We start from the raw sequence: 20,613 nt of genomic DNA, 5'->3' as shown, positions 1-20,613 counted from the left end.
TTGGTCTGAAATATAGCTAAGTGATCGCAATATTGTTAAACAATAATTTTTAAAATTATAATACGGAACCGTGGTTACCAATTTGTCGATCTCGAGCCACTGATAGCTCTTAAAGGCCACTATGTTAGCTTACAACATATTTAAGAAATAAAAAGATCTAAACATCATAAAAACTTTAGTAAATTCTCATAGTGAAATACACAAAAAATATGGGTACCACTGCGATGAGGAAAGAAACTCAAAATAGATAATTTATCACACAACCCTGTATAGTCTAATCAAGAAACAAAAACACCTCATACCTATAAAGGTCAATATGTATGCTGGATTACTTAGAAAAATGGTATGAAATAATTAAAACGAATCTCCTAGAAAAAGAGTTGCTTGTTCTTCATGCAGATAGGCAACAGCGTAGATGGTAAAGGTTAAATCTGACAAGATAAAACAAACGAGAAGAAAATAGGCCACATCAGTTACATTTGATGCGAGAAATGCTTTTGACTTTGTACCCACATACTAACGAAACAAGACGCAAGAAGGGTATTATTGTATGTATATCGGTATTATTGTATATATACTCGTATATTGTATTATAAAAATGAGATAGGTAACTTAACCGATTTGTAAAAATCAAATGTAAAAAACAGGGCGCAGACATTTTAGTTTTAAAATTTAGGAGGTTAAACTTGATTCCAACACATTAATACGTTTAGCAGAACCTATAGCTACCATAAAAGCAAGTCAATACGCCGAAAATATTAATCTCAAACAAATAAACATATTATCCGACTCATTATCCGGTCTAAAAAGTTTCTCTAGCCAACTAGACGAAAAGTCTATTAACGTAAATCTCTGTATCAAAAATTAAAAATACTATTATCTAATTTAATAACTACCCAATTTAATATATTATTTAAGTAGGTTAAAGGTCGTATTGGTCTTAAATATAATGAAAAAGTAGATCAGTTGGCAAAAGACAGCATTTTCAGTGGCGAAGAAGTATTAAATGATATTGGACTATCTAAAATGCATAACCATAAGTAAAGCCAAGCTACATGACGTAGATTAAAGGTCGTATAGGTCTTAAATATAATGAAAAAGTAGATCAGTTGGCAAAAGATAGCATTTTCAGTGGCGAAGAAGTATTAAATGATATTGGACTTAAAATGCATAACCATAAGTAAAGCCAAGCTACATGATAACTGGAAGCTTCAATGGAATCAATACTGTCTAAATCGTCCGACACGGTACACTCTTTTGCATTCAAAAATCCCGCCGGATTATTTGCATAAAAATTTTTCAATATACGATATTGTTACTATAAGTAGGATCGTTTTAGCCTGTGGCATAAGTAATAAAAATGTCTGTTCAGATTTGCCTCAGGTAGTCAGCGGTTCTCAAATTAAAAATCTACGGTTTTCTTAATTTGATAATACGACATTAGGGATTTTTTTAATAAAATAACTTTGTATTATGTTTTATAATAATTGAATATCACAATGTAAATTGATAACATTGAGTATGAAATATACAGGGTCATTCACGCAACATATTGGTTAAAAGTTTTCAAAGTTCTGGTCGTCACTGGTTTCTGCAAACTTGGAATAATGGGTTATGCAAAGCATTCTTCGTTTTTAAATATTTGCATTTTTGTTATTTTTTTTAGAATCTACGTAAAATTCTGGATCGATTTTTATTGGGATACCATTCTCGAAAAAATAGCCGTTTTTGAGATATTTAAAGTTTTTGAAAAATTTTTCATATTACACATGCAACTTCAAAAATTAATATTGTGGTTAATATTTATGCTAAAAAAACAAAAATTATTTTTCAGCGTGTACTAAACTCTATTTTTATTTAAGCATAAAAAAATTTGCCAATGTTAATACTGGGTGTTCAAAATTTTGTATTATATTTTTATTTTTATATATTTTATAAATTTATCTATAAAAATATATATCTATATAAAACAAAGACTTATTCCTACTTCCCACACACACCTTCCCAAACCCACCGAGGTAGGTTGTCCTCCTACGGTACAACCAGCCCCGGCTTTCCTCCGCCCCCTGGTCTTTGGAGCCAGGTCTCGACTATTTCGCGGTATCCCCCGTCTGGCAATGGAAGATTTCCGTGTTTTTACATTCAAGTGGTAGGTTAGCCCATTTGGCTTTATCACTACCGGTCAAAGCAATTGTTCGGCGATCTAACGATGGTTGTGTGTGCCGATACTTGCTTTCCCTTTTCTGCACCAAGTGCAGTCGAGAGCGAGCAAGCATCGAATCCTTTCATCCGTCGTCTGATATCCAGTCATTCGTCCAGTCATGTCCTTAATCTACCTTACTTGCTAATCTAATTTTTTTGGTGCTTGCATTCAAGAGCGTCGTGCCTCCGGTTCTCTCCTGCATGCGGTTTTTGTTTTATTTTTTTTTTTTTTGTTTTTTTTTGGTGTTGGTACCTTTTTGTGTTAATTTTTCTATCTACGTCTTAATCTATGGACAGGTATCATCACTATCTGATTCATCTGAATCTTCATCATTACGAATAATTAAAGGTCTTACTTCATCAATAACTTGTTCTATTTCATATGACTCTAAAATTTTTTTTTCAGTATGCTCAATAGATTTCCGCCATTGTTCCTTATTGACTTGGTTTAATGCATCTTGCCAGAGTTGTAAAACGCTGGCTTCGTCGGTGGTCTTACATAGTAGTTTATCATAGTAGTTTTTAGTGATGCCCCACACCAATTCAATTGGATTGTACTGGCAGTGATATGGTGGTAGTCTTAGGACCACATGACGCATTTTAGTGCCATTTGGTCAACGACAGATTTTGTCTCAGTAATGTGTTCTTTGCACTTATTTAATAATTCAGCTTTTAAAACTAGATGTTCGGGTTCTATATTTTTCTCCGACAGCCACTTTCTTAAGTCTTCTTTTTTCCAGCTGCTTGTGGGAAACTTTTCCTCCTCTCTGGTGTGATACGAAGCATTGTCTAAGACTATTAATGGCGGATTTTCCAGATTTTTTAATAATTTTTCCTCAAACCAATGTTCAAAAATATCGGCGTCCATATGTCAGTGGTAATCATCAGTAAAATAGCTAGGACAGTTCGAGCACAAAAACGACGATTTGGCGGAGGCGCCCCATGTTATTCTTATGGAGCGTAACCACCAAAATCTAAGGTCCATTCTGGGCATTTTTGACGCTTTTCGAAGTGGAGGCGCGACCACTAGTCGGATCGCGACGTATGAGGTGTCAAACGAACGGGAAGGGGACGGGGAACACGTAGAGGGAAAAAACAAAGATGGCGGCATAGTCAAAACGGCACTATAACGTATCTCCGGATCTATTAGTCCGATTGCAACGTATGAGGTGTCAAACGAACGGGAAGAAAACGGGTAACACGTAGAGAGAGAAAACAAAGATGGCGGTATAGTCAAAATGGCACTATAACGTATCTCAGGGTCTATTGGGCCGATTGCAACGTATAAAGCGTCAAATGAAAGAGGAGGGGGTAACGAATACATTGAGATGAACAACAAGCAACAAAATCAATACCAAAATGGCACTATAACGTATCTCAGGGTCTATTGGTCCGATTGCAACGTATAAGGCGTCAAATGAAAGGGGAGGGGGTAACGAATACATTGAGATGAAAAACAAGCAACAAAATCAACGACGTCAAATGAAAGGGGAGGGGGTAACGAATACATTGAGATGAAAAACAAGCAACAAAATCAACGCCAAAATGGCACTATAACGTATCTCGGGGTCTATTGGTCCGATTGCAACGTATGAAGCGTTAAACGAAAGGTGAGAGAATAATGTATACATCAAGATGAAAACATGAAACAAAATCAATGTCAAAACGGCACTATAACGTATCTCAGGGTCTATTGGTCCGATTGCAACGTATAAAGCGTCAAATGAAATAGGAGGGGGTAACGAATACATTGAGATGAAAAAACAAGCAACAAAATCAATTTCAAAATGGCACTATAACGTATCTTAAGGTCTATTAACCTGATTACTACGTATGAGGTATCAAATGAATATAACGTACAGCAGCGGCTTTCGCTGGAAATAAAACGAATAGGAACGTTTACCATTCTTACACTATGACCAAACCAACATTCATCCACTCTATAATCTCCACAGTAACACATGAAAAGTAACGAGCTGCATACTATATTTTATACATACTACATAAAAATGTTAGCAAGGACAGTCAAGCAATAAGTAATGCATAAATGTAATAAGTAATGGGTAATGTAATAAGTAATAAACTGCTGTTAGTATCTAAGCAAAGGAATGATAGTAAGTTAACGAATATAGAGCCATGTATAAAAATGATTAAAAGCATGCCATGAAAGGAACGTAGTCAATTCGGTTCAAACAAACATTTGTTGAAAAACAAAAATTTATTCTTAACGGCAGTCACCAACGTGAAGGTACGACTACACGACCGCCGGGAGAGGTAATGTTAGTATGGGACAAACAGTTAGTATGAATGAAGTCATTTACATAATATGATAATTTATTTAATAATTATACTTAACTTATTAAGATCAGCACATAATTTAACATGGTTTAGAAGACATCTTTTATTGATGGACATCTTTTATGTTAAGACATCGACACTTTGGTGTAAATTCATTAGTTACTATGTTGTATAGCGTTCAAATGAATTATTGGGGGCTAATAACTCTAGGTTATCTTTAAAAATATGAAATTCTCCGACTCCTGTTTGGGACAGGCTATCGAAGAATTGACTTAAATCTAAATCGAGGAAGACCAATAAGTTATCGATTGTCTTAGGAGGCTGCACGAACACATAGCTCTGGAGTTAACCAGAACGGTTCATTAATTTGCCAGTGGTCCATGATATCTTTTTAGTGGTCATATCTAAACATTTTTTTTTTAAATGTGCTAATCTTAAGTATCGTGATTTAGAAATAATATTTAGAAAATTAAGATCTATTATAATTATCATATAATATAAACAACGAAAAGCGAAATGAAATGGTGAAATAATGACTAATAAATTCTGAATCAGATATATTTTAAGTTGTAATAAATAAACCACGTTATAAAAACGACAATATACAATTTGCATCCATCTTAAAGTCAATCATCAAGGATAAATGTTAAAATATGACTATTGATATATTAGATATATTACTTTGCGTTAATCAACATCCATCTTAGAATCAATTAAATAATGCCCCCACGGAAGTGTATCATATGACTCCGGAAGGTGATGTCTTTTATCATCATTGGCGCTTAGCGCAATCTTGCTTTGTGTTATGGTATAAACATGGTGCTTATCTGAGCGTATTAGATTCTGTGAAGCATACACCTTTTTTAAGTTATCCAAACACTCTACATAGTCCTCAAACGTAATTTTCGTGTTCACCACAGATTTCTTTACCCCCTTCGCCTTCTTTGTTAACCTAAAATTTTTAATAATTACTTCAATTTCTTCATCCTCATATTCTTCATCTTTCAACTTTTTACGTTTTTCTTTTAGCTCATCTTCAGTGGCAGCTACTTTTGTTGTATACAATTTAGATCGGAGCCCTATGTAGTCAGTCATAATGCGACCTTTATTCTCATCTTTCATCATGCCCAACACCTTCTTGTTAACCTGAGGGATACCATAAATATTGTCTTTACGATAGTCTGAGGTATCAAAATATTTGTAGCAATCTTCTTTCATAGCCTCATATGGGTCTTGTTCACGTATTTCCACGATTACACTATCGGTATCAGTATAGCAAGTTGTAAAGTTTTCTCCGAACCTGCCAGCTAAGTATCCATACTGAAAATCATAGATTGTTGTTTTAGCCAAGTCTAAAATACTCATTCCGATATAGATTGGTTTATCTAACCATATTTCAGCTCTACGCATCTCAACAGCTACCAAGTTTTCACTAAAAATCGTTGCATTCTTAAACAATGGGCTACTTATTCTAGCTTCAGCTCCGTAACGACCCTCCCACAAAGTAAGCAACTTTATATCAACGCGCTTGCGCACTGATTCCATAGTCTTCCCGAACACTGCATTATTCATAAGCTTAAAAAGATCCTTTTCAAACTCATTGTTCGCTGCCTTCCGGAGATTTGTATTAAGATCGATGTATGACTTTAACCATGGAGCCTGTTTAAATTTCAATACTCTATGTATCTTTTTCAGGATCAATCCATTTGCAAGCGCCTGTTTTAGTGCTCTATAATGTATTACATATCTTTCTTTATCCTGTAGGGTAGCCATTAATTTAGTCTGCTCTCGCGGACGTGTAGGAGGAAGCATAGTCTTAGAATTTAAAGACTCAGGACAAAACGGGATATCTTTATGACGATCGTGAAGATGTTGAGGGTACGCCAGATCAACCTCGAGAATGTACCCTTCAGAAGCATCGTCAGCAATGGAAAGGACATCAATATTGGCATCGACCCACTCGAAACCGCCATATGGAAGATATTGAGACATGGCCCAACCATACTGATTATTAACATCAAAATACATAAGGAACGTTTTTGGTTTAGATGGGTCATAGTTGTTGATGTATGGATTGTTAGCTTTCACACGTCTTTTAGAGCAAACTTGACTAAGACCACCACGAATACCACGTTCAACAAACAAATGCATGTCAGGATCGGTTAAAAGCTCCAGTTCTTGACCTGTATATTTAAGCATTGCATCCCACGTAAAACCAGGTAAAGTATAATAGTGAGCAGGGTCAAGATTATAAGTTCGAAGAGAGCTGGATCGGAATCGCTCAAAGATATCTGCAAGAAGAAGAATGTCAGTTTTCATATATAAATCGACATAATCCCCGAGAGTTGTACAATTGAATGACGACCAGACTTCTTGAGCGCGACGATAATGTCGACGAGGACATGGCTTATCTTCAAGTTTATTGTAAAAAGACTCAATAGGAGGCAAAGAAGTCTCACAGAATTTTTTAAATGAATCTATATAATCATATGGCATGATACCTTTTTTAGTTAGAAGATGGAAATTCTCCTCAGGAAGCGAAGTATATTGGGACTTGAGATTAGGAAACTCGGGGAGGTACGAAGCTAATTTATCAAGAGAATAAGACATAAATCGATAACTATCAATAAAACGGAATTTAATTCGAGCATCATCAATATGTTTTGTAAAAGAAATGTATTTTTCCTTAGTAATAGGAAGAAGATCTACGGGACCTTTGATGTGTGTAGCAATATCGTTAATAATAAAATGTGCGTCATATCCGGAGAGATTATGAAATATTATTGGAATTGTATGAACATCTTTGTAATTAATGTTACACCCTTCGTGAGCTGCACCTCTATAATTATTGTCAGGAATAAAGTGATCATGGTCTCGCACTTTCTTATCATTGGGGGAAAAGCGCTGCTCACAGATATGGCAATGAGTGGCTGCATGGAAGTCGCTCTCTTGCTGAGTTGTCATATTTATATCATATGGGCACATAAACACCGTAGAAACATCCTCAGCAAGCTGATTAAGTTTATCTGCGAACCATTTCATGCAATCCTTTCCTCGATATGAGTCATAAAACGACAAAGTGTCATCATACGAGCATTTAAAGAAATAACCAACTGCTACAGGAATATGCTCTTGAGGTTTTTTAGGATCTCCTGTACGTTTCAAAGCACTCTCGAGATCCGCGTACACGGCGAAGGGGGCTTTAATCTTATTACGAAAATTCTTAAATTTCAACATTTTATGACTTTCGTCGGGCATTTTAATGGCTGTTTCATTAATTCTTATACAATCTACCATATGAGCTTCAACCTGTTTTGACGATGAAAACGGTTGTAGGCATCTATCACATATAAGATCTGATCGACCGCTGCAGCATGCCTTATGAATATTTAACTTTTCTTGTGATCGAAAGTAATGGAGGCAGGCATCGCAGAAATATTTGGCTCCATCACGTTTGCTAAGCTGCTTGGAGAGGAGGCGGGACAGGCTTTTTATCCAAACGTAATGGTATCTAATAGGACCTTCGGTATCATCATATTTATCTTGAATTAAAAGCAAATTCACATGTTTATCCTTCTTGTTTTTAGTTAGAAATGTAGGGAGGGTCGTAAAATCTCCTTTATCTTTTTTCAAAACGTATACATTAATTGAAATGTCATTCTGTTTTTCAAAATTAGGAATCTGCCTCATCGTCATTGGCCACTGTATTCCCTTCAACTTCAACACTTGCGAGTAGTGCGGATATTTAGACACTCTTTGAGGATTTTTATCAATAGGATTCAACGCTGATATGACAGACCACGCAAAGCATGCCTCATCATCATTTTTGACGTTAACGCAGGCTTCCTTTCTCTTTATTTGAGGAGGAAGTTCAATATAAGAGGAACCAAGTTGTGGTGTGTATTTGTTAATGTTTACCCCCAGGTTAACAACAGCCTTTAGTGCCCAGCCACTATCTCTCTCTTGGAATTCCTCTAGCTTTTTGCTGAGGGGTTCAGACACATGGTTTTCAAACCATTCGTCAAGATTTGTGTCTTTGTATATTGGAGAGTTTGATGTGGTAAAATATTTAGTGTCTTTTAGGATTTTCTCTCCGCTAGCTATCTCGAATTCTCCCCCAAAAGCAGTATTAACTTTAACTACCTCATCCTTCTTTAGCGCGTTTTGAATCCTACGTTTGAATAGCGCCTTGCAATCTACTAGGAAACTGCTGGGGTCTTTGTGTTTGAGGTTTGAGATGACTCCAGTTCGAATTCTTGAGTTGAACGCTGATAAGGAATCATCCCATTGTACTCTATGCTTAGCAGTCTCCTTCATAGGTGTAAGTCCAGCCCCCTTCTTTTGTTCGGCCTTCAGATGGTTTCTCAACGTTTTCACATGCCTCATCTGAGCTTCTAAATGCTGCTTCTCACCCATCGTCTTGGCATATCTCATCGAATCGCGTATCTTTTTACACGCTTTCCTACACTCAGTCAGCCCTTTCTTAACATTATCTTCCTGATAATCATTTCTAATCAACCCCAAGATGGACGCAATTAGCTGAATAAGTTTAGCTATCATGTTTAAACAAAACAAGCAAATATTCAAAAATAGATTAAGAAATAAAATTTTTTCCAAAAAACGTTATATCAAAAAAGTCAAAATATTCAAAGAAATCAAAATTTTCAAAATTTATTACTCACCAGAGCACAGATTTAAACTCACCAAAGCACACGTCTGTACGCTAGGAATATCTGAAACAGAATGAAGAAAATACCATAATGCAGGGTATAAGGTAAACTTTAGTCGGACGGAAAACTGAATGGTATTATAAAGGGCTCCTCAAATGCACAATGCCAATACAAGTACAATAAATACCTACACAATAGGCATAATATACAGGCTTTCCATTTTAAGTTTGTTTAAAAGAGAAGGGCATAGCATAACATATTAATCAGGTAGTTGTCAACAATAGCCGTAGATATCGTCACCAAAGAAAATTTAGATATGAACATCTGAAAATCATGATTACCTCACGTGTTCTGCACTAAGAATCTCGATAACTTTGAATAATACCATCAAGTTCCCACTCCCCGGATAACAGTCAAAAATCTTGACTACCCCACCACTTTTAGCACAAACATACTTGATAACTGCTATAATACCATCAAGTTCTCACGTTTTATCAGTAAATCATGGCCCGATTCTAAAGAAAATGTCAGTATCAGTATGCTAGAAGACCAGTACAGTGTGAAAATTTATGTTAAAACACAAAAGACGCTCAATACTGAGTGTTTACAGAGGATAATATAGAAAAAATAACAAAAACAGAGCTCGTCGGAAATAAGCAGAATCACAATAAAAAAGTATTCATAACTAAAATAGTTATGATTGTTAGAAACGTATATAGTATAAATGTCACCTAAATTACTGGCTAATAGTATAAAATATAAAATTAGATTCAACAGACTTATTCTTACGTGATAAGCCCTAATACTATCTCTAAACTATATAAATTTAAACAAAAGACGCAAGAATAGTAGAAAAATATTTCTATTCGCAACTAAACACATATTTTTAAAGGAAATCTGAACACACAACTACTAAAACAGCAATAATTGTAACTAAAAAAGATCTAATTAAAAAATAATAAAGGCCAGATTCTAAAGAATTTTAAAAATGACAGTATCAGTATGCTAGTAGACCAGTACAGAGGATAATATAGAAAAAAATAACAAAAACAGAGCTCGTCGGAAATAACCAGAATCATAATAAAAAAAAAAGTATTCAAAACTAAAATAGTTATGATTATAAGAAACGTATATAAAGTATAAATGTCACCTAAATTACTGGATAACCGTGGTAAGCCCTATTACTAACTCTAAGCTTTATACATTTAAACAAAAGAAGCAAGAATAGTAGAAAAATAATTCTATTCTCAACTAAACGCATGCTTTTAAAGGAAATCCGAACACACAACTACTAAAAATTCAATAATTATAATTAAAAAAAGATCTAATTAATAAATAAAAAACAATAAAACAAATAATATTCTCTAAAATAAATATAAACTCACCAAGGTTTAATAAAAACTCACACACTGAATACACAAAAATTTAAACGTTGTTTATCCATCCGCAGTAAAACTAAAACTGATTTTAAAATATATTTTACTAGCGTGTGCAGGCTCGATTAACCTTGTATCTATTTATAAAATTGCATATGTTTCCTGCGACAGGGAAACGCCACCGTGAGAAATGATTAAAGGATGCAGATGCATCCGGTGACGTCAGAGTTCTCGTTACCATATTTTATGATATAGTTAGATTTCCAAGTTTTATTATATACGAGGTTAGTCACAAATTACTCATAAAATATAATTGCAAAAATTTAGAAGTTAAAGCATGAGATTGATCAAAAATTATTCTCTTTGCTAGTCATTCGTCTTCTTATCTTTCCAAGTTTAATTATCTACGAGGGTAGTCACAAATTACTCATTAAATATAATTGATAAAGTTCACGTCACGTATCACACGTCACGTTATGTGGGACACGTGTTCACGTCACGTTTCACGTGCGTCACGTCTTCACGTCACGTTACGTGCGCCACGGGTTCACGTCCGTAAATGACAAGCTGAGACTTAAAAGTCCATTTACAGGAAAACATAACCAATTTTATAGCTTTAGCAATCTCCACAGGAAAATGGACCAGCTATTTGTTAAATGAATATGTAGAATGATAATTGTAATTTGGTGAAAATCAACATTTGTAATTATTATAAGTAGAAAATAAAAACTCTAAAAAATATACATTGTTTGCATCTATACCATTGTCTATGATTATTTAACCATGACATAGGTCTTTTGGTACACATTTGCCTTAGCTATCAGTGTTCTCATTGTCAGCCTGAACATCATCTGAGACTATCAGAGTACTATCCGAACACCATCAGAGGCTATCTGACCACTATCTGAACACTATCAGATACTATCTGACAACTATCAGAACACCATCAGAGACGTTAGGTTAGCTCGAATGTCAGATCAAACATCACGTTTTATATCGTTAGGTCTACGTCAGATCACGTTAGGTTAGGTTAGGAGTTCGTTAGGCCACGTTTTACGACCCTTGGATCGATTTTGACGTTGAGATGTCATACAATCACGTATGTCATTGTGGTAACGTCCACTGATAGACATGAGCCTGTTACGTTCGCCGCTAGACATAGGCCTCCAGCAAAAATAAACTAATTCCACATCTTCGCAGTTATTGGAACGATTTCATGCATCACGTTTTACGTCACATGCGTCACGTTTCACGTCAAATTTCACGCTTTCGGCGACATTTTTGTCACATGTCACGTTTTGCAATAATACACTAGGTTAGACCAGAACGCGACGTTCACAATAGGTTAAGTTAGATCCAGAAATGCCACGTATGTTAGGTTAGAGCCATAAATGTTACGTAAAATACTTTTAGAAATTAAAGTATAAACGGTACATTTTTACGTGAAGACATCACGCGTCACATCAAAACGTCACGAATCACACCAAAAACGTCACGTTTTAAAGTCAACACGTCACACCTTACATATGGATAACATGGGAGTAAAGCGTCTTTTTCGTCTCTTGAGTAAAGTTAGCGATGGTTGAGCGATAGTTAATTTATTAGGTTAGGTCGTGCCGCGAAGCGACCCACCTAACCTAATAAATTAACTATCGCTCAACCATCGCTAACTTTACTCAAGAGACGAAAAAGACGCTTTACTCCCATGTTATCCATATGTAAGGTGTGACGTGTTGACTTTAAAACGTGACGTTTTTGGTGTGATTCGTGACGTTTTGATGTGACGCGTGATGTCTTCACGTAAAAATGTACCGTTTATACTTTAATTTCTAAAAGTATTTTACGTAACATTTATGGCTCTAACCTAACATACGTGGCATTTCTGGATCTAACTTAACCTATTGTGAACGTCGCGTTCTGGTCTAACCTAGTGTATTATTGCAAAACGTGACATGTGACAAAAATGTCGCCGAAAGCGTGAAATTTGACGTGAAACGTGACGCATGTGACGTAAAACGTGATGCATGAAATCGTTCCAATAACTGCGAAGATGTGGAATTAGTTTATTTTTGCTGGAGGCCTATGTCTAGCGGCGAACGTAACAGGCTCATGTCTATCAGTGGACGTTACCACAATGACATACGTGATTGTATGACATCTCAACGTCAAAATCGATCCAAGGGTCGTAAAACGTGGCCTAACGAACTCCTAACCTAACCTAACGTGATCTGACGTAGACCTAACGATATAAAACGTGATGTTTGATCTGACATTCGAGCTAACCTAACGTCTCTGATGGTGTTCTGATAGTTGTCAGATAGTATCTGATAGTGTTCAGATAGTGGTCAGATAGCCTCTGATGGTGTTCGGATAGTACTCTGATAGTCTCAGATGATGTTCAGGCTGACAATGAGAACACTGATAGCTAAGGCAAATGTGTACCAAAAGACCTATGTCATGGTTAAATAATCATAGACAATGGTATAGATGCAAACAATGTATATTTTTTAGAGTTTTTATTTTCTACTTATAATAATTACAAATGTTGATTTTCACCAAATTACAATTATCATTCTACATATTCATTTAACAAATAGCTGGTCCATTTTCCTGTGGAGATTGCTAAAGCTATAAAATTGGTTATGTTTTCCTGTAAATGGACTTTTAAGTCTCAGCTTGTCATTTACGGACGTGAACCCGTGGCGCACGTAACGTGACGTGAAGACGTGACGCACGTGAAACGTGACGTGAACACGTGTCCCACATAACGTGACGTGTGATACGTGACGTGAACTTTATCAATTATATTTAATGAGTAATTTGTGACTACCCTCGTAGATAATTAAACTTGGAAAGATAAGAAGACGAATGACTAGCAAAGAGAATAATTTTTGATCAATCTCATGCTTTAACTTCTAAATTTTTGCAATTATATTTTATGAGTAATTTGTGACTAACCTCGTATATAATAAAACTTGGAAATCTAACTATATCATAAAATATGGTAACGAGAACTCTGACGTCACCGGATGCATCTGCATCCTTTAATCATTTCTCACGGTGGCGTTTCCCTGTCGCAGGAAACATATGCAATTTTATAAATAGATACAAGGTTAATCGAGCCTGCACACGCTAGTAAAATATATTTTAAAATCAGTTTTAGTTTTACTGCGGATGGATAAACAACGTTTAAATTTTTGTGTATTCAGTGTGTGAGTTTTTATTAAACCTTGGTGAGTTTATATTTATTTTAGAGAATATTATTTGTTTTATTGTTTTTTATTTATTAATTAGATCTTTTTTTAATTATAATTATTGAATTTTTAGTAGTTGTGTGTTCGGATTTCCTTTAAAAGCATGCGTTTAGTTGAGAATAGAATTATTTTTCTACTATTCTTGCTTCTTTTGTTTAAATGTATAAAGCTTAGAGTTAGTAATAGGGCTTACCACGGTTATCCAGTAATTTAGGTGACATTTATACTTTATATACGTTTCTTATAATCATAACTATTTTAGTTTTGAATACTTTTTTTTTATTATGATTCTGGTTATTTCCGACGAGCTCTGTTTTTGTTATTTTTTTCTATATTATCCTCTGTACTGGTCTACTAGCATACTGATACTGTCATTTTTAAAATTCTTTAGAATCTGGCCTTTATTATTTTTTAATTAGATCTTTTTTAGTTACAATTATTGCTGTTTTAGTAGTTGTGTGTTCAGATTTCCTTTAAAAATATGTGTTTAGTTGCGAATAGAAATATTTTTCTACTATTCTTGCGTCTTTTGTTTAAATTTATATAGTTTAGAGATAGTATTAGGGCTTATCACGTAAGAATAAGTCTGTTGAATCTAATTTTATATTTTATACTATTAGCCAGTAATTTAGGTGACATTTATACTATATACGTTTCTAACAATCATAACTATTTTAGTTATGAATACTTTTTTATTGTGATTCTGCTTATTTCCGACGAGCTCTGTTTTTGTTATTTTTTCTATATTATCCTCTGTAAACACTCAGTATTGAGCGTCTTTTGTGTTTTAACATAAATTTTCACACTGTACTGGTCTTCTAGCATACTGATACTGACATTTTCTTTAGAATCGGGCCATGATTTACTGATAAAACGTGAGAACTTGATGGTATTATAGCAGTTATCAAGTATGTTTGTGCTAAAAGTGGTGGGGTAGTCAAGATTTTTGACTGTTATCCGGGGAGTGGGAACTTGATGGTATTATTCAAAGTTATCGAGATTCTTAGTGCAGAACACGTGAGGTAATCATGATTTTCAGATGTTCATATCTAAATTTTCTTTGGTGACGATATCTACGGCTATTGTTGACAACTACCTGATTAATATGTTATGCTATGCCCTTCTCTTTTAAACAAACTTAAAATGGAAAGCCTGTATATTATGCCTATTGTGTAGGTATTTATTGTACTTGTATTGGCATTGTGCATTTGAGGAGCCCTTTATAATACCATTCAGTTTTCCGTCCGACTAAGTTTACCTTATACCCTGCATTATGGTATTTTCTTCATTCTGTTTCAGATATTCCTAGCGTACAGACGTGTGCTTTGGTGAGTTTAAATCTGTGCTCTGGTGAGTAATAAATTTTGAAAATTTTGATTTTCTTTGAATATTTTGACTTTTTTGATATAACGTTTTTGGAAAAAATTTTATTTCTTAATCTATTTTTGAATATTTGCTTGTTTTGTTTAAACATGATAGCTAAACTTATTCAGCTAATTGCGTCCATCTTGGGGTTGATTAGAAATGATTATCAGGAAGATAATGTTAAGAAAGGGCTGACTGAGTGTAGGAAAGCGTGTAAAAAGATACGCGATTCGATGAGATATGCCAAGACGATGGGCTGAGAAGCAGCATTTAGAAGCTCAGATGAGGCATGTGAAAACGTTGAGAAACCATCTGAAGGCCGAACAAAAGAAGGGGGCTGGACTTACACCTATGAAGGAGACTGCTAAGCATAGAGTACAATGGGATGATTCCTTATCAGCGTTCAACTCAAGAATTCGAACTGGAGTCATCTCAAACCTCAAACACAAAGACCCAGCAGTTTCCTAGTAGATTGCAAGGCGCTATTCAAACGTAGGATTCAAAACGCGCTAAAGAAGGATGAGGTAGTTTAAAGTTAATACTGCTTTTGGGGAGAATTCGAGATAGCTAGCGGAGAGAAAATCCTAAAAGACACTAAATATTTTACCACATCAAACTCTCCAATATACAAAGACACAAATCTTGACGAATGGTTTGAAAACCATGTGTCTGAACCCCTCAGCAAAAAGCTAGAGGAATTCCAAGAGAGAGATAGTGGCTGGGCACTAAAGGCTGTTGTTAACCTGGGGGTAAACATTAACAAATACACACCACAACTTGGTTCCTCTTATATTGAACTTCCTCCTCAAATAAAGAGAAAGGAAGCCTGCGTTAACGTCAAAAATGATGATGAGGCATGCTTTGCGTGGTCTGTCATATCAGCGTTGAATCCTATTGATAAAAATCCTCAAAGAGTGGTCTAAATATCCGCACTACTCGCAAGTGTTGAAGTTGAAGGGAATACAGTGGCCAATGACGATGAGGCAGATTCCTAATTTTGAAAAACAGAATGACATTTCAATTAATGTATACGTTTTGAAAAAAGATAAAGGAGATTTTACGACCCTCCCCTACATTTCTAACTAAAAACAAGAAGGATAAACATGTGAATTTGCTTTTAATTCAAGATAAATATGATGATACCGAGGTCCTATTAGATACCATTACGTTTGGATAAAAAGCCTGTCCCGCCTCCTCTCAAGCAGCTTAGCAAACGTGATGGAGCCAAATATTTCTGCGATGCCTGCCTCCATTACTTTCGATCACAAGAAAAGTTAAATATTCATAAGGCATGCTGCAGCGGTCGATCAGATCTTATATGTGATAGATGCCTACAACCGTTTTCATCGTCAAAACAGGTTGAAGCTCATATGGTAGATTGTATAAAGAATTATAATGATAACAGCCATTAAAATGCCCGACGAAAGTCATAAAATGTTGAAATTTAAGAATTTTCGTAATAAGATTAAAGCCCCCTTCGCCGTGTACGCGGATCTCGAGAGTGCTTTGAAACGTACAGGAGATCCTAAAAAACCTCAAGAGCATATTCCTGTAGCAGTTGGTTATTTCTTTAAATGCTCGTATGATGACACTTTGTCGTTTTATGACTCATATCGAGGAAAGGATTGCATGAAATGGTTCGCAGATGAAACTTAATCAGCTTGCTGAGGATGTTTCTACGGTGTTTATGTGCCCATATGATATAAATATGACAACTCAGCAAGAGAGCGACTTCCATGCAGCCACTCATTGCCATATCTGTGAGCAGCGCTTTTCCCCAATGATAGAAAGTGCGAGACCATGATCACTTTATTCCTGACATAATTATAGAGGTGCAGCTCACGAAGGGTGTAACATTAATTACAAAGATGTTCATACAATTCCAATAATATTTCATAATCTCTCCGGATATGACGCACATTTTATTATTAACGATATTGCTACACACATCAAAGGTCCCGTAGATCTTCTTCCTATTACTAGGAAAAATACATTTCTTTACAAAACATATTGATGATGCTCGAATTTAATTCGTTTTATTGATAGTTATCGATTTATGTCTTATTCTCTTGATAAATTAGCTTCGTACCTCCCCGAGTTTCCTTATCTCAAGTCCCAATATACTTCGCTTCCTGAGGAGAATTTCCATCTTCTAACTAAAAAGGTATCATGCCATATGATTATATAGATTCATTTAAAAATTCTGTGAGACTTCTTTGCTCCTATTGAGTCTTTTTACAATAAACTTGAAGATAAGCCATGTCCTCGTCGACATTATCGTCGCGGCTCAAGAAGTCTGGTCGTCATTCAATTGTACAACTCTCGGGGATTATGTCGATTTATATATGAAAACTGACATTCTTCTTCTTGCAGATTTCTTTGAGCGATTCCGATCCAGCTCTCTTCGAACTTATAATCTTGACCTGCTCACTATTATACTTTACCTGGTTTTACGTGGGATGCAATGCTTAAATATACAGGTCAAGAACTGGAGCTTTTAACCGATCCTGACATGCATTTGTTTGTTGAACGTGGTATTCGTGGTGGTCTTAGTCAAGTTTGCTCTAAAAGACGTGTGAAAGCTAACAATCCATTACATCAACAACTATGACCCATCTAAACCAAAAACGTTCCTTATGTATTTTGATGTTAATAATCAGTATGGTTGGGCCATGTCTCAAAATCTTCCATATGGCGGTTTCGAGTGGGTCGATGCCAATATTGATGTCCTTTCCATTGCTGACGATGCTTCTGAAGGGTACATTCTCGAGGTTGATCCTGGCGTACCCTCAACATCTTCACGATCGTCATAAAGATATCCCGGTTTTGTCCTGAGTCTTTAAATTCTAAGACTATGCTTCCTCCTACACGTCCGCGAGAGCAGACTAAATTAATGGCTACCCTACAGGATAAAGAAAGATATGTAATACATTATAGAGCACTAAAACAGGCGCTTGCAAATGGATTGATCCTGAAAAAGATACATAGAGTATTGAAATTTAAACAGGCTCCATGGTTAAAGTCATACATCGATCTTAATACAAATCTCCGGAAGGCAGCGAACAATGAGTTTGAAAAGGATCTTTTTAAGCTTATGAATAATGCAGTGTTCGGGAAGACTATGGAATCAGTGCGCAAGCGCGTTGATATAAAGTTGCTTACTTTGTGGGAGGGTCGTTACGGAGCTGAAGCTAGAATAAGTAGCCCATTGTTTAAGAATGCAACGATTTTTAGTGAAAACTTGGTAGCTGTTGAGATGCGTAGAGCTGAAATATGGTTAGATAACCAATCTATATCGGAATGAGTATTTTAGACTTGGCTAAAACAACAATCTATGATTTTCAGTATGGATACTTAGCTGGCAGGTTCGGAGAAAACTTTACAACTTGCTATACTGATACGATAGTGTAATCGTGGAAATACGTGAACAAGACCCATATGAGGCTATGAAAGAAGATTGCTACAAAATATTTTGATACCTCAGACTATCGTAAAGACAATATTTATGGTATCCCTCAGGTTAACAAGAAGGTGTTGGGCATGATGAAAGATGAGAATAAAGGTCGCATTATGACTGACTACATAGGGCTCCGATCTAAATTGTATACAACAAAAGTAGCTGCCACTGAAGATGAGCTAAAAGAAAAACGTAAAAAGTTGAAAGATGAAGAATATGAGGATGAAGAAATTGAAGTAATTATTAAAAATTTTAGTTAACAAAGAAGGCGAAGGGGGTAAAGAAATCTGTGGTGAACACGAAAATTACGTTTGAGGACTATGTAGAGTGTTTGGATAACTTAAAAAAGGTGTATGCTTCACAGAATCTAATACGCTCAGATAAGCACCATGTTTATACCATAACACAAAGCAAGATTGCGCTAAGCGCCAATGATGATAAAAGACATCACCTTCCGGAGTCATATGATACACTTCCGTGGGGGCATTATTTAATTGATTCTAAGATGGATGTTGATTAACGCAAAGTAATATATCTAATATATCAATAGTCATATTTTACATTTATCCTTGATGATTGACTTTAAGATGGATGCAAATTGTATATTGTCGTTTTTATAACGTGGTTTATTTATTACAACTTAAAATATATCTGATTCAGAATTATATTAGTCATTATTTCACCATTTCATTTCGCTTTTCGTTGTTTATATTATATGATAATTATATAGATCTTAATTTTCTAAATATTATTTCTAAATCACGATCTTAAGATTAGCACATTTAAAAAAAATGTTTAGATATGACCACTAAAAAGATATCATGGACCACTGGCAAATTAATGAACCGTTCTGGTTAACTCCAGAGCTATGTGTTCGTGCAGCCTCCTAAGACAATCGATAACTTATTGGTCTTCCTCGATTTAGATTTAAGTCAATTCTTCGATAGCCCTGTCCCAAACAGGAGTCGGAGAATTTCATATTTTTAAAGATAACCTAGAGTTATTAGCCCCCAATAATTCATTTGAACGCTGTACAACATAGTAACTAATGAATTTACACCAAAGTGTCGATGTCTTAACATAAAAGATGTCCATCAATAAAAGATGTCTTCTAAACCATGTTAAATTATGTGCTGATCTTAATAAGTTAAGTATAATTATTAAATAAATTATCATATTATGTAAATGACTTCATTCATACTAACTGTTTGTCCCATACTAACATTACCTCTCCCGGCGGTCGTGTAGTCGTACCTTCACGTTGGTGACTGCCGTTAAGAATAAATTTTGTTTTTCAACAAATGTTTGTTTGAACCGAATTGACTACGTTCCTTTCATGGCATGCTTTTAATCATTTTTATACATGGCTCTATATTCGTTAACTTACTATCATTCCTTTGCTTAGATACTAACAGCAGTTTATTACTTATTACATTACCCATTACTTATTACATTTATGCATTACTTATTGCTTGACTGTCCTTGCTAACATTTTTATGTAGTATGTATAAAATATAGTATGCAGCTCGTTACTTTTCATGTGTTACTGTGGAGATTATAGAGTGGATGAATGTTGGTTTGGTCATAGTGTAAGAATGGTAAACGTTCCTATTCGTTTTATTTCCAGCGAAAGCCGCTGCTGTACGTTATATTCATTTGATACCTCATACGTAGTAATCAGGTTAATAGACCTTAAGATACGTTATAGTGCCATTTTGAAATTGATTTTGTTGCTTGTTTTTTCATCTCAATGTATTCGTTACCCCTCCTATTTCATTTGACGCTTTATACGTTGCAAATCGGACCAATAGACCCTGAGATACGTTATAGGTGCCGTTGTTGACATTGATTTTGTTTCATGTTTTCATCTTGATGTATACATTATTCTCTCACCTTTCGTTTAACGCTTCATACGTTGCAATCGGACCAATAGGACCCCGAGATACGTTATAGTGCCATTTTGGCGTTGATTTTGTTGCTTGTTTTTCATC

General features: G+C 35.2%; 1 protein-coding gene across 1 annotated transcript; it reads right to left on the bottom strand.

Annotated features, from left to right (window-relative positions):
- Positions 1–5,187: 5,187 nt before the first annotated feature.
- On the bottom strand, positions 5,188–9,060 carry LOC140436100 (uncharacterized). Its single transcript, XM_072524810.1, has one exon. The coding sequence runs from the start codon at positions 9,058–9,060 to the stop codon at positions 5,188–5,190; it is 3,873 nt and encodes a 1,290-aa protein (XP_072380911.1).
- Between the last annotated feature and the right edge of the window lie 11,553 nt (positions 9,061–20,613).

The sequence above is a fragment of the Diabrotica undecimpunctata genome, chromosome 1 (assembly GCF_040954645.1).
Source record: "Diabrotica undecimpunctata isolate CICGRU chromosome 1, icDiaUnde3, whole genome shotgun sequence".
Taxonomy (NCBI): Eukaryota; Metazoa; Arthropoda; class Insecta; order Coleoptera; family Chrysomelidae; genus Diabrotica; species Diabrotica undecimpunctata.
Note: the sequence above shows the minus strand (reverse complement) of the source record. Positions and strands in the feature narration are given on the sequence as shown.